General features: G+C 45.3%; 1 protein-coding gene across 1 annotated transcript in view; it reads right to left on the reverse strand.

The window, feature by feature from the left end:
- The window catches only part of DNAH8 (dynein axonemal heavy chain 8), a 358510-nt gene that overhangs the window by 129911 nt on the left and 212740 nt on the right, over positions 1-15859 (reverse strand). Inside the window, exons 64-69 of the mRNA XM_075554113.1 lie at positions 15519-15745; positions 12618-12736; positions 9923-10026; positions 8496-8672; positions 6678-6845; positions 5965-6180 (exon numbers count right to left, since the gene is read on the reverse strand). Of these exons, the coding sequence (XP_075410228.1) occupies positions 5965-6180; positions 6678-6845; positions 8496-8672; positions 9923-10026; positions 12618-12736; positions 15519-15745 (1011 nt within the window). The remainder of the gene's footprint in view (positions 1-5964; positions 6181-6677; positions 6846-8495; positions 8673-9922; positions 10027-12617; positions 12737-15518; positions 15746-15859) is intronic.

Raw genomic sequence — 15859 nt, forward strand, 5'->3', positions numbered from 1 at the left:
GTAGTAGTTACATAATCTGTTGTCAATTTGAGACTTAAGAGTGAAGGGGTGGAGTTAGCCTGTCAATCAGGTCACAGATGGATGACCTCATTTGGAGGCACTAAGGAGATAACAAGTTTGCTGGAGGTGGGACACACGCTCTCTCCCTGTGAGACATGCTTGCTGACAAGACACATGGAGCTATCCTAGAGCCCTGGGGCTGAAGGAACCACGTGAAGACCCCTGCCAGTGCTGAGATGCTTCCACTGGATCCACAAGACTTTCCACCCACTGGCCTGTGATCTTCCTGAATTCTGCGCCATTGCTTGTGTTTCGTGGGTCTAAAAGAACTTTATAGATCGGTATCGGGCATATGGGCTAATATCGGACTTATGGACTTGATCTGGACTGGGCTGGGATGTTTTCTCACTATTCAATTGCTCCTGTCTATAAAGCTTTTTCTAATCCACTGGCTGTCTCTGTAGGTTCATCAATCCTGGTTTCATATACCTAAAACCACAAAAACATACAACAAAAATTCAAGAGGGCTACCTACAAAGAAAAAATATGTCAGAAACTAAACTCCAACATGAAAAAAAACCAGAAAACGTTGAAAACCAGATCAGGTCTAATGTGTGTGGGGGCGATCAACTGACAAGGTTTTAACTGTTCAAGTCAGGTCCATCATTTTGATCTCCCACAGTCATCTCTAATGTTAAATGCTATATTATTAGCTCTACTTTGCATTCCTCATATTTTGTGTGCCCGTGTGTTTATGATTCTGTGAGTGTCTTGTTTTTATTACATCACAAAAGTTTGGGAAACTAGATGGTTTATCTCATGTCCTAAATAGAAGTGGCTGGGTTTTCTTCCCCCTCTTCTTAATGTAAACTTTCTAATATTATTGCATTACAATCACAGAAAGAGATACTAGCAATGTTTGCTTTGGCAATTTAAGCAAGGTTTTCCTTTTATCTTTTTAAATGTCTCTCTCTATGTAACTATCTATGTCAATATATACATATCTATGTGCATTACTGTCTTTTTATAAATAAATTTAATTTCATTATTTTCTTTCCCCTCCCCTACCTCCGCCTCTATATAACCTTCAAAGTCTGCTTCCTTTGGTGAGAAAACCTTTTATGTCTTTTTATTTTGATAATAATGGCTTCATACATTATTTGTCATTCTGATTCTGGTTAAATTTTCTCAGCATGGCATCTTCAAGTTTGTTTGTGCCGTGAGAGCCTGGACGGTTTCATAATTGCTCTTTACGTGTGCACAACACGCCATTGTATGTGCGTGCCTATTCCTTTCATAGCTTTGAATATGATCAATTTCTACAAACGCTTCTTGTACACTAGAAATAACTTCATGTTCTTTATTGAAGAAAGTTCAATATAGCAATTCCATGTTAGCAACAAGACTGTCCAAAATATCTTCATATTTATTAATGTATAATTAACTATAATGTGTGAGGCCCCGTGCAAAATGAAAGTGTGAGGTTCTGTTATACATTGACTTGTGTCCCCCAGATATGTTGAAGTCCTGACCCCTAGAACCTGACAACTTTCCCTTATTAGGAAATGGGGTCGTGGAAGATGTTATCCCTTTAGAGTAGGATGGGTGCCCATCCAGGATTGGTGGTGTCCTTAGAAAAGAAAGGCAAAAAGTCGCACAGAGAAGACAGCCCTGGGAAGATGTTGGCAGAAATTAGACTGACCTACAAGCCAAGGAACCCCAAGGATCACCGGCCGTCACCAGAGCTTGGGGAAAGGTAAGGATAGTTTTCCTCTTAGGTCCCTCACAAGGAATCCCAAAGCAATACCCTGATTTCACACACCAAGCTTGCAGACCCGTGGAGCAACACATTTAACTTCTAAGTGTCCGATTGGTAGTCTATCTTCAGGGTAGCCTTGGGAAACTGAAAGACGCCCCTTGTTAAAAAGTATTAAGACTTCCAAGAGATCAACAAGAGGACATTATACAAAGCACAAACCCCTTTTAGTACAGGACCATGAGCACCCCGACTGCACGCCCATAAAGTAGAGACCATCAGAAAGATGTTCACCTGTGTGTGGCTGAGTATGCAAAGGTGTTTGACTATGTGGACTATACAGAATTAAGGCTTGCAAAGAAAGGGCATGCAGAACACGTAATTCTGATCACGTGGAACCTGTGTCCAGGTCAAGAGGCAGATCTTCAAACAGAATAAGGGGAAACTGCATGGTTTTAAATCAGCAAAGGTGTGTGTGTGTGTATGTCAGAGTTATAGCCTCTCACTGTACTTAATCTGCTTACTGAGCAGATCGTCCAGGAAGCTAGATTACATGGCATCAGGGCTGGAGGAGATCATAGGTGATCGATGCAGATGACATAACCTTGCTTGCCGAAAGTGAGGAGGAATTGAAGCCCTCACTGATGAATATAATAGCAAAGAGTATAGCCTTCGGTGTGGATGGCTTCAACATTAAAAAAAAATCCAAGAGGCAAAAATGAAGTTGTCAAGGATTTCACATCTCTTGATGCCATAATCAACACCTATGGACACAGCAGTCGAGAAACCAAACCATGTTCTGGGGGATGTGCTGCACACAAATTCTTTAAATTGTTAGGGAACAAAACTGTCACTTCTAGGACTAAGGTATTTATTTTCAAGCACCTCATATGCACAAAGAAGCTGTACCCTGAGGGAGGCGTACCTAAGAAGATCGGGTGCCTCTGAACAAGCATTTGAGTGGTATCGGCGAAGAATCTGGAATATACCATAGGTTGATAGAAGGACCAAATTTGTTTTTTGAAGAAACACAGCGAAATTGCTCCTTGAAAGGAGGACTGAGAGACTTTGTGTCACGTGCTTTGGAAATTGTGTAAGGCCAAATTGACTAGAGAAACAAATCCAGAGGCCTTCATATGTGTAAGGGAGAACTTTATATCAAGAAGCAATTATGCGTCAATAAAACATCTCAGTCCAGTCTAGATCAAGTCCATAAGTTGGATATTAGCCCATAAGTCCAATAATGGGCCATGAATTCCTCTTGAGAGGCATGCAGCGCATGCAATGATGCTGAACGCCGGAAGATCACCGGCCAGGGGGTAGAAAGTCATGTGGATCCAGTGGCAGTGGAAGCATCTCCATGTGGTTCCTCCAGCTCCTGAGTGTCTCCTCAGCAGGAAAGGGAAGGCAGGGGGAGAATACTGCTTCCAGTAAGCTATTTATCTCCATCAGGCCTCCCAATGAGGCGGTGACCTGGTTGACGGGCTAAACTCCACCCCTTCACTCGTAGGACCCTCAAGTTGGCAGGAGATTATGTGACTACCACAGACATGTTATCAGAAGGGACTAGTCTCTGAAGATGGACATCAAAATAGAGGGGCAACCAAAACGAGGACAACTCCAGAGGAGAGGGTTGACAGAGTGGCTGCAACAAGGGGCTCCCACAGAGCAGCAATTAGGGACCTTCTGGTATGGTCCCCGAGAGCTGAAACAGTTCGATTGTACCTAATAGCACCTGGATATGTCAAAAAGGAATAGTGCTTCACTGTCATAAACTGCAGCACAGTGTGCTAATTCCCACTGAGTACACGAATGGATTCTGCTTTATATACCTCAATACTATTGTACTTAGAGTAACATTTGAAGCATTACAGGAATTAAATTTTCTCCGTGTATCATCATTTTTATCAATAAGAAGCAATTCTTCTCTGTAAAAAGTTTTCTCCTTAGTTCTACATTCAGAGTAATGTCATTTCCTCGGTATCATTTTTATTTAGGTGCATCTGCTACCGATCCCCATCCTTCCCGTCTATTACAACTCTCTTATTTTCAATTTATCATAGCTTCTTTTCTTAAAGTTACACATGTTCAAAGAGGCAGTTAGTTCGGTGAGGAATAGTATGAAGCACGGTAATCCTCCGCTCACCTACTCACCACTTCCCACCCCACAAAGCACCACTTCCACTTCTATTTCAGCGCTGGCCAGGGGGGTCAGGAGGGAGGTGGGTCTCAAGCCATGCTTCATGAGACCTTGCCTCCCTGAGGATAGCTTTCTGTTTCCTCAGACAGGAAGGACAGCTGGCCGAGAACACAGATGGTGTGTGTGTGTGTGTGTGTGTGTGTCGGTCTGTGTGTTTCTATGTCTGTCTGTGTGTGTGTGTCTGTGTGCATCTGTGTCTGTGTGTGTCTGTGTCTCTGTGTGTGTGTGTCGGTCTGTGTGTGTCTGTGTGTCTGTGTGCGTGTGTGTGTGTCTGTGTGCGTGTGTGTCTGTGTGCATCTGTGTCTGTGTGTCCGTGTGTCTGTGTCTGTGTGTGTGTGTGTCTGTGTGTGTCTCTGTGTGTCTGTGTCTGTCTGTGTCTGTGTGTGTGTCTGTGTGTGTGTGTCTTTGTCTGTGTGCGTGTGTGTGTTTGTGTGCATCTGTGTGTGTGTCTGTGTGTGTCTGTGTGTGTGTCTGTTGTCTGTGTGCATCTGTGTCTGTGTCTGTGTGTGTGTGTGTGTGTCGGTCTCTGTGTGTGTCTGTGTCTGTGTGTGTCTCTATGTGTCTGTGTCTGTCTGTGTCTGTGTGTGTGTGTCTGTGTCTGTGTGTATCTGTGTGTCTGTGTGCATGTGTCTGTGTGCGTGTGTGCGTGTGTGTGTCTGTGTGCGTGTGTGTATCTGTGTGTGTCTGTGTCTGTGTGTGTGTGTCTGTGTCTGTGTGTCTGTGTCTGTGTGTGTCTGTGTCTGTGTGTGTCTGTCTGTGTCTGTGTGTGTCTCTGTCTGTCTATGTGTGTGTCTGTATGCGCGTGTGTCTGTGTCTGTGTGTGTCTCTGTCTGTGTGTGTGTCTGTGTGTATCTGTGTCTGTGTCTGTGTGTGTGTCTGTGTGTGTATCTGTGTGTGTCTGTGTCTGTGTGTGTCTCTGTGTGTGTCTGTGTGTGTCTGTGTCTGTGTGTGGGGGGGGTCTGTGTGTGTCTGTGTCTCTATGTGTGGGGGGGTCTGTGTGTGTGTGTGTCTGTGTCTATGTGTGTCTGTGTGTGTGTCTGTGTGTGTCTGTGTCTGTGTGTGTCTGTGTGTCTGTGTCTGTGTCTCTGTGTGGGGGGGGTCTGTGTGTGTGCGTGTGTGTGTCTGTGTGCATGTGTGTCTGTGTGTGTGTCTGTGTGTCTCTGTGTGTCTGTATCTGTCTGTGTCTGTCTGTATGTGTGTCTGTGTGTGTGTCTCTGTGTCTGTGTGTGTCTGTGTGTGTCTGTGTGCGTGTGTGTCTGTGTCTGTGTGTGTCTGTCTGTGTGTCTGTGTGTCTATGTCTGTGTGTGTCTGTGTCTGTCTGTGTGTATGTGCATCTGTGCGTGCATCTATGTCTATTTGTCTGTGTGTGTCTGTGTGTATTTACCACTCAAGACCTAAGTTGCGTCCTTGAACATATCTTTCTATTCCCTCAAACATGAAGGGCAACCTTAATTCTTGTTACTGAATATTTGGGAAATTTTGGCAATTTCCCTCTCAAAATTCTGCATATGTTTATTCCATTATCTCCAGAAATTATGGTTGTGAAAAGCTTGCAACTTTGTGGTTTCTTTTGCAAACCAGCTTCTGTTTGATAGTTTGTTTGCTTTTTTTAAGATGCACATAGCATCTCTTTCTAAAAATCTTTCAAATTTAAAACATGCCCTGCTGTCAATATATACATAGTTTAGCAGTGATGATATTGTCCCCAAACCCAAGGCCCAAATTTTTCAAGAAATGGCACGTTGTTTTGTTTAGGATAGTTTGAGGATTATTTTCCCAAAAAGTAAGATTTCATGTTTAACTAAGAAGGAGGTTTCAGTCACTTGTCGGTCATGACAAGAAATACAGAAGAGATGTAGAGGGGCTGAAGAAGTGTGGGAAGACAGACAAGGGAAAAAGATGGTTAAGAGGACATCTACGTTCATTCATTTAAACGGTGTTTGGTGTTTTAATAGAGTGGTGCTGATTGTTTTTTTATTGGCTTATAGCGAGGGGAGGGCACGTTTACCTTCAGGGGCAGCACTTCCCTGTTGATGCCATAGAACGTCGCCATCGCCAGTGTCCACGACAGCAGACCGGCCACGTTCCCACAGACCTTCTTGGCACTTTCGAAAGTGTAGTCATCCATGCTGAAGTAGGGCTGCAGAAGCTCGACGGTCTCTTCGTTGATGGTGTCCTTGGGGAACTGCTGCAGGCTGAACAGGAACCCCGTGGCACTCATCAGCTGGAAAACAGCAGCACGGCTTCAAAACGCGGCACACAAAGTGAAGGAGCGACGGATTTGCCCCGCGTAGAAACCAAGACCCTGGCAGTAGCCGCCCCAACCCTATCAACTACCATCGTCTTCTGTTGCCTGTAGAGAAAGAGTAAAGAAGGGAGCTATGTGTATGTCCTGTCCGGACATGCCACCGGACGGGACATCTGAATGCCACCAACCACGCGGCAGCGCCCACCTCCCTTCATCAGCTCTGGGCAGGGCCGATTCCAAGATGACACAGCTCAACAGTCACCACTGGTTCTGAACAGACTTCTTAAACTAAGGCATTCCGCTTTAAAATGTATCTCTGCTTAGATTTGGGGCAGGGTCGGGGGATGCAGTTTAAAATCCACTCTTCCATTCACAACAATTATTATCCGTCAGCTCGTCCGGGTTACGCTGGGTGTCCTGGGCTGGGGCATCCGAGGCGCCTCACAGGGACTACGAAGACAGATTCTACTTACTTTTAATGATTCTCCCCAGGATGGCTTGCAGCAAGGCTTTTCCGGATCCATAGTAACAGGGTCGATTTTCTTTTGAAAGAGTAGCAGAACGCAGTCCATGATCCTCATAATTAGGTGGGGGGGTTTCGCGAGTTTCCTGACCGTGGCGATATCATTTGGCTTGATAGTCTGTATTGGCGTTTGGAATCAATATAGATATATATTGTTCAGTAACTCTCATGGTTGCATGGAGATCAAACACTTAGAAATAATTAAGATAGAAAACTTTAAAACGTAGCCTCCCACCAGTCTCTGGCATGATCTCCTCCAAGGTTGGACTTGTAAGAGTTTTGTGTAATGGTTCTTTTGTCTTGAGATTCCTGTTTGTTTCTGTTCTGTTTGCCCCCTGAGGTTGCTCCCAACTAACGATGTGCTTTCGAATTTTGCTACTGTCCATTTCTCCCTACCCCAAGTCTCCTGAAGATACCAGAGAAGACACAAATAGACCCAACTACGATTAACCTCTGCTCCCTTGTCTCTTTCAACTCATCCCCTCTCCCGCGTCCAAGTGAGTTGATTCTGACTCATACTGACCCTACATGGCAGAGCACAGTGACTCCCTAGTGTTTCCAAGGGGAGCAGAAAACCTCATCGTTCTCCCATGGAGCACCTGGTGGTTTCAAACAGCTGACCTTGTAGTTAGCAGCCTAACGTGTAACCCACTACAATGCCCGGGCGCCCACGTTCAACGTACAGCGGCCTGATCTAGGGTTTCTGGGACTGCGCCTTTTGATGGGAGCACGGAGAGTCTCCCTCCTCTTCCGAGGAGCACCTGACAGGTGTGACTCGGCATTCGGCAGCCCAGCACCCAACCCACAGTGCCACCAGGGCTCCTTAAACAGGTACTTGAGATGACAGAAGCATAGGGACGATAGAGAAAACTGTAGGATCTAGAAGAAGCATTCAAAATATTCTGGAGAAGGTTATGTGCGAGGCCAGTCTTGCCGAATGACTCGTTCTAGATGACGAACACCAAGAAAGGCATTCCTGGCAGACAGAGGGGTACATCTGAAAATGGGACCACGATCCTTCAAAAAAAAACCAAAAACAAACCCAGGGTAGGTGCTTCTGTGAGTTTGGGCAGAATGTCAAGAGAGGTAGTGCAGGGTCGGTAGCAGTACTAATACTTCTTGCCCTATATTCTCTGTGCCGAGTAAATTGTATTAATTTAATATTCAGTACCAGTATTCTCTGCGTCAATTGGATTAATTACTTTATGCTGGTGTTGCTCCCTTAAGGATCAGTGTGCGATTCTAACCACCGTGGAGTCCCAAGAAAGCTAAACAAATTTGCCCCAGGTCATAAATCTAAGAGGTGATGGTGACGAGAGGGATATGAAGATGTGCCCCAAAGCAGCAGCGGACAGCTGGCCCAGAATTTCTCCCTGAGAGCAGAGGGAAGCCAGAGGATGGTCCGAGCTGGGCGTGGAGGGATGGCTGGAGGGATCCACTGGAGGGGCGGCTGGCGGATCACAGGAGGCTCTGTGTGTCATCTGAATGCCCCTGCTTCCAGGGGAACCATTCATCACCAGCCTTCCTTCTAGGTTCTTATGGGAGGCTGATTTATAGACTAAAACTAATAAGTTTAGGGGACATGAAGACTTGAAAATAAAATCAAAACCCAGAAAAGGAAATCAATGGAGACGCTTTCCTCCCGACTCAGAGACTATAAATCACAGGCGGAATCCAATTCCGTTTTCGGAATAGGATATTGCCGTCTATTTCACGAAAGGAACCCTGGCACCCGCCAGGCTTTGCTGGGAGCCAGGACAGTACTCACATTCAGAGCTGCCTCGGCCTCTTCCAGTGCCGGTTTAGCTGCCTCCAGCTTGGTCTCGGCTTTCACCTTCTCCGTATCAATTTCGTCCACAATTTTTTGGGCTTTGTCCTTTACCTCCTGGACCTCGTTTTTCACCTTGGCCGAGGCCTGAGCACTGACTGTGACTTCCGCCAAGACCTGTCCAATTGAGGGAACACAAGAGAGACAAGGGCAGCCTTCTAGGCGAAATGGGCACGTGCCACCCGTGTGAGGCATCTTCTGGCTCACGTGACACAAACACACGAGCGAGTGCAAACATCAGCCTCCAGGCTCAGGCGTCTCTCTTTTAAGGTTCTTAAAGGTCATGCTGTTGAGCAGTGTCTTGCAGTGTTCTGTTTTCTAGGGGCTTCTCAAGCTTGGAATATGTAACTATTTCAAGCTTTCAGGGGGGAAAATGGCATTTCCAATATATGTAATTTCTAGGGAAGAGAAACAATTCGAGTAAGTTTAATGGGATACTGCCAGAAACCACAGGAAGTACCCATAGCAGTACCCATTAAAAATCGCTCCTTTTGTTGAGAGCTTACGTGGTGCCAACACTATGCTAAGTAAGAGCCTCCCCTGTGGTATTTCACCCCCTCCAGTCCCTGAGCAAGGGTCATGATCAGCATGACATTCAGGGAGTGGAATCAGAGAACAAGCTGAGGCCAGGGGTGACAGACAGATAAGGAACAGCAAGTCTCCTTCCACCCTGGGAGAAACCACTGGGGAATACACACACACACACACACACACACACACATAGTATACACATATTCATACTAGTGTGTATATGTGTGCACATATGCACGTGTATGCATATATATGTCTATATAGTCCCTCACTTATGCTGTGTTTGAGTTATAATAAACCACACTTAGGATTGTCGGTTGGTGGTGGTGGCTGTTTTGTACATCTTGTCATTAGTCATATGTGCTACTGACAATGTTACCGTAGGCAATTTATTGACAGCATCATATCTGCACATCTATACTTGATGTTTCCAAGCCCCAAAAGACAAATAGAGACTGGATTTATGCAGATACTGCTAAAATAATGAGACTGAAAAAAAAATGAGGTATTTGATTTAGGTCAAAACCAACTTATGAGCTGGTCCATCTTAAATCTGGAGCCAAGGGAAGAGAAAATATAGCTTATTTTCAAGTAAAACTTGCACGCACACAGGCGTGAAAACAAGGCCGGGGGTGGGTGGGAGAAGAGGTAGCCTCAGACAAATAGGTATGACTTGGTAAGAGCTAAACAAAACTATGGAATGGTCTTGAATAGCTCTCAACCGCACATGGTCTGCAAGTTGATACCCTGTTACTGTTTTTTCAAACAGCATCCTAAAATAGTGATTTTTATAAAGCATATGGGAAAAAATAGTCATAAAACAACTACACACTCACTTCATCAGCCTTTACAGAAGCCACGGCCAATTCCTTCTCCTTCACCGCAAGGTCCTGCGAGAGTTTAGCAACAGATTCACTTGCCTCCATCAACTTATCAAGACCTTAGAAAAGAAGATCGCCCGGCAGTTTACACATATGCGCCTTATCAGTGCTATCGCAAACACAATGTGTACAAATGCTTTCACATTATGTTATCAGAGCAATCATGTGCCCGGCATCTGAGAGTCCTGGCAGAGGGTGCAGTGCGCATCGCTGACTGAAGAATACTAGCTACCTGCAATGAAAGGAAGTCACAACCGCTTACTGGGTAGGGTGATCTCAGTCAGGAAACCTCCCAGGCAAGTGTATCGTCTCCTTGGTTTTGCGGACAGTCTTAAGCTACCGATTTTTCCCCCTTTGAATTATATTACAGCTGCGGTGGCCATGAGGCAGATAACATATACAAACATGTGGAGAGATTGGATGGTGTGAGATGCAGCAAAAACCAAAAAAAGTAAGGGTTCTGGGGGAGGGGGGAGGGGGGGAGAGCTGATACCAAGGAGCTCCTGAAGAAAGAGAATGTTTTAAAACGGACTGTGGTGGCGATTGTGCACTACTGCGTGATGTGATTGAACTGTGCAGTGTTATGATCGCTGTAAGAGCTCCCGATAAAATGATTTGTTAAAAATTAGAATAACTTTTCAAACTTATATAACCCACTCTGGTTTTCAGTGTCAGAGAGCAAAATAATTGGTTAACTGAATTTCTTACATTCCAACTAGGTTCTAGACAGTGGGTAGTTATTGGTAAATGAATGTTCAGTTCTCTGAGGGGGAAAAATTTGAGTCTCTGGTGAAAGAAACACTGATTTGTTGTTTGCCTATTTCTGTGGTGTAAATACTCCTATACTCAAGCTACAAGAGATTCTCAATGGCACGGTACTATATAATATAGTTCCATCTTCAGACACAATAGGTATGCATAAAGTACCTGAAGAACATTAATAATAATAGGATGGACTAACAAAAATAGTTAGGAAATTGTGTGTTTTGAATATTTATCACCTATATTTAAAAAGCAATATTAGAGCTTTATATAATGTAATTTTATTAAAGGCTGTGTTCCCATTCATAACATTCCTAAACTATTAACAAGCCAACGTCAGCCACCAGTATTTCAAATGCCACCAGGATCAGCCATGGAAGGCAGGTTTCAGGGGCCCTTTTGGTCTCTGCTTTGACTCTTTGCTTCCAAACTACAATGGACTAGGAAGAAGTGAGCCAGTCACCACATCACTGATCACCGCAGGAAGATGAGCCAGCCCCTCATCCTGGAAGGCACCACACAGTAACCACAACAGTGAGGTCACGCATGCCAGCAACCAGGGAGCCGGCACAGTCCAGGTAACATTCAGTTCTGTTATGCACAAGAAAGCCATGATAAGAGTTGTACGAGCCCCCAATAAAATGATTTTTAAAAAACAGAAAGGGGGAACCAATTACAAGGATCTCCATATAACCCCCTCCCTGGGGGATGGGCAACAGAAAAGTGGTTGAAAAGAGATGTTGGACAGTGTAAGACATGACAAAATAATAATTTATGAATTATCAAGGGTTCATGGTGGGGGGATGAGGAGTTGATACTAAGAGCTCAAGTAGAAAGCAAATGTTTTGAGAATGATGATGGCAACATATGTCTAAATGTGCTTGACCCAATGAATGGATGGATAAGAGTTATACGAGCCCCCAATAAAATGATTTTTTTTTAAAGCCATGCAACAGAGCCAATGTGATGGCGACTAGCAACAACAATGTGTGTTTGCATGGGTTGACCCTGGGTTTTCTCGACATAGACACTTTGGCGACCTACTTTCAAAAATTCAAACAAAAATCTCACCGCCATATAGAATCAGTGCTGACTGATAATGACCCCATAGGCAGGCTGGAACGGCCCCCGGTGCATTTCCAAGACAGGAATGCTTTACGGGAGTAGAAAACCACGCCTGTCTCCCACAGAGCGGCTGGCAGCCTCAAACTGCTGACCTCGTGGGCAGCAGTCAAACACGTAAGCGCTACACACAACCATCAGGGCTCACAGATCAGTCAATCAAGTCGCATGGGTCACAGTGGTCTCGTGGAATGGCACAGGACCAGGCAGCGCTGCCGTCCCTGGGTCCTTCATGGAGTGGGGTCCAACTGGAGGATGGCCAACGAACAACAAAGAGAAGAGTCACACTGGGATCACAAAGTGTCAGTCAGTCCCCAGAGGGGACTTTCCATTGAGTGTGCAGCAAACCCTATGACCCCGGTGACTCGGGGGCTGCACCACACGGGGACCCAGAGTAGAAAGAGCTGAGGCAAATGGCCCCACGGTTTCCACCATCATCTACCCCCAGGTTCCTGGCAGGTTCAACTTGCAGGTCTCGACCACCTTAGGGGTTAAACGACCCTTTCACAGGGGTCGCCCAATTCATCACAGTAGCAAAATGACAGCGATGAAGTAGCAACAAAAATCATGTGATAGTTGGGGGGTCACCACCACCTGAGGACCTGTCTGAACGGGTCGCGTCATGAGGAAGGCTGAGGACCACTGTGCTAGGGCAACCACACAAAATGAGCCAACTAGACAAGCTAGCATGGCGCCATCGACTCAAATGATACCCACCAACAAATATTAGAACCGCAAACCCTGAAATGAGGTGCATTAGTCTTACCAATATTCATGCGTTCCGCTTGCCCATCGATATACTTCACCTTCTCGGTATAAATGTTTTTATAACCATTTATAAAGGAGAGATATGACTTGGGGGTCACGTGCGCTCTTCGGCGGTATCTGAAAGTAAACATGAACACGCTTCAGAAATTGCCCAAAAAAAGTACCTGAGAAGCATCACTCATTTTGACCTCATGAATAATCATTTTCCTCTGCAGAGGAAACCTTGAATCTCCGATCTTCACCAGTGGACTTTTGCTTCTTAGGGTCTTATAATGGAACGAGAACTCATTGTCTTGATGGAAGTTTTTTATATGAGTATATAAATGCGTTTTTATCTATTTGGATTTGGGCAGATGTGTTCTAGTTAAGCTTAATGTGTCCACATGTAAGCTTGTTTGGATGAAAGACGTTTTCCATCAATAAGAAGAACAACTCTCTTTATAGCTATCATTCTGGTGCACTACCAAATCACATAAATACTGATGCCCTTCCCACTGTAAAACCTATGTGATCCTGTAAAACGATTCACTGTGGGGCGGGACTGTGACGGGCTCCCCTGGCTGCGAGGTGGAAACTGCACAAAAAGGCTACCTGGCGAGACTTCCATTCTTTGGCTTGCCCCTCACCGTCTCTCTGGAAGACTTTTTCCTCGTCTGGAAAACAGAGGATAATTTCTGCTCTGAACACCACAGAATGTTGTGAGCTTTAACTAAGGAAACACGCGTGGGTATGCCGTGTAAACTTTATTTTGTGCTGTGATCTGTTTCCTGCATCTAAGGGCAGAGGCAATGGATCTTCCTTGAAGTCAAGACAGCCACCCTTGATTCAAATGAGCTGATGCACTATGGCCTTGAGCGTAGTGATTATATGTTTATAAGAATATGATTATATTCTTCTAGAGCAGTGGTTCTCAACCTTCCTCAGGCCACAACCCTTTCATACAGTTTTTCATGTGGTGGTGACCCCCCAACCATAAAATTATTTTCGTGGCTACTTCATCACTGTCATTTTGCTACTGCTATGAATCGGGTGACCCCTGTGAATGGGTCGTTCGACTCCCAAAGGGGTCGCAATCCACAGGTTGAGAACCGCTGCTCTAGAGAGAAGAAATCCAGATGAAAGATGACCTCTGCCCAAACTATAACATTGTTCTACCTCACACTACATCTCCATTGTTAATGTTTGTAGTTTGGAAAAAGTTTTATAAGCCCTGGTGGTGTAGTGGGTTGTGTACCGGGCTGCCAACAACGTCAGCAGTTTGAGCCCACCAGCTGATTCATGGGAGAAAGATGAGGCCGTTGACTCCTGTAAAGATGAAAGGTCTCAGAGACCCACAGGGGCAGTGCTAGTCTGGCCTATCGGGTTAATATGAGTCAGAATTGACTCGATGGCAGCAAGTGTTTTGTGAGTGAGAAGAATTTTTAAAAGTTTTGCAGGCTTGAACATATTCATGGAAGTGATTATCCTTATAGAGTAGAGCTATATTACATTCAGAATAGACTACAGGGTATGAAAATAGAATGAAGGATATGAAAGGTTTAGAAAATATGCCAAATTAAAAAAAACCAAAGAATTAAATAGGCTCCTGTAGCCGTGTGAAGGTGAACATTCATCTCCACAGATGACAGTAGGAAGCGAAGTTCAAGTCAGGTAGAAAGAAACTCTCTCTACCAGTAAGAATGAATACCCCTGACTTACTGGGAGAAGGTGAGAGAGCATCTAGAACTCTCTAGGTGCAGGACAGACAAGCTTCGGTGATGTGGATGCCCCAGAAGTAGAATGAACAGGCTACCCAGAAAAATCAGGCAGGACCTTTCTAGGGGGCTCTGTGTCACTACAGGGAGAAAGACCTGGTTTCCCATGCCCATAAAGAGTGACCGTCTCAGAAACCCACAGGGCAGTTCTACTCCGGCTTATCGAGTTGCTATGAGTCAGACTTGCCTTGATGACAGCGAGCTTGGGTTGGTTTGTAACATTGAAAGGAGACAGATGAGGGAAGCCCACATCACCTGTAAGGGAGAAGGCTCTGAAGATGGATGTTAACTCCACCCTAGCCCGCATTTGTCAGGTTTGCATACTGACCACCATGCTAGGCTCTGGGGGAGGGCAGCGTGTATTTTTGGACGGTAAGCACTGACTTCCGCACAGGGAACACCATCACTGCTTTTAGGGAGGGCACTTTCCAACTGGCGCACTGCCATCAAGTGGACTCCTCAGCAGAGTAAAGCTTTAGGGCAGAGTAGAACTGTTCTTTGGGGCGCAGGGCCTCCTCTTTCTCCCGTGGGGCAGCTGGTGGGATCAAACCGCTAACCTCGGCATAGCAGTCAAACATGTAACCCACTACACCATCAGGGGTCCTGCGGACTTGCCAACAGTCAATTAAAATTTTGTTTCATAATGACTTGGCATGAGACTATGACCAGACATAAGCAATGCAAACACAAAACCTCCGTGTTCCCTTAACATAAGGTAATAAAGAACCGCTAAAACACTTCTTTAATCACAATGCACTTCTTTAATCACAATGAATAATGCATTTGAAAAAAGGAGCTAATTTTAAGTCCTTTATAATGAATCCATTAAAGTCATTTGCAAAACAAAATTAAGCAAATGGAATAAAGTGACTCATTAAGCAGCTGTTACTATGAAATCCGGAGGGGAAAGGAGGTATTTAAGTGCGGACACTGGTTAATTTTTACATCTCGTTGATGTGTCATCCTTTTGAGGCATAATCGATGGCCAGGGGAAGACAGTGGAGACAAGAAACAGCTAAGTACAGCAGGGACTTCATGTTCGGTCAACAGGACGAGGCTCTCAGTGGGCGTGACATTGAATTCCTCTTTGGGGTGAACCTGGACAGAGATTCTGCCAACCCTATTGCTTCTGTGCTGTCCCTTACCTCTGGAAGTAATTTTCACAGTTCTCTGAAACCAGATCGTGGAAGAGGCCCATGGTCTCCACGACTTGTCTTTTGGTTTCGCTGGAGCAGACAATGTTGTAGCCTGAAAGGAAATAGGAGGCCACGGCGATCAGCGCCTCCTTCGGCCAGCGACTGAACCAGTCCATAGTGCATCCTGAGATCAAGCCGGGAAACTTCAGCGAGCGCGCTCGGAACTTCTCGCCAACCTGGTGACGGCGACGTGAAAACGCAGCAGAAACACAGAGAGGTTAGAAGTAGGCTAGAGAGAGGACCCCCACCCTCTGCTTTATGAATTCTGCGGCAACAGCATGGCTTCACAA

This window comes from Tenrec ecaudatus, chromosome 7 (genome assembly GCF_050624435.1).
Source record: "Tenrec ecaudatus isolate mTenEca1 chromosome 7, mTenEca1.hap1, whole genome shotgun sequence".
NCBI classification, from domain to species: Eukaryota; Metazoa; Chordata; class Mammalia; order Afrosoricida; family Tenrecidae; genus Tenrec; species Tenrec ecaudatus.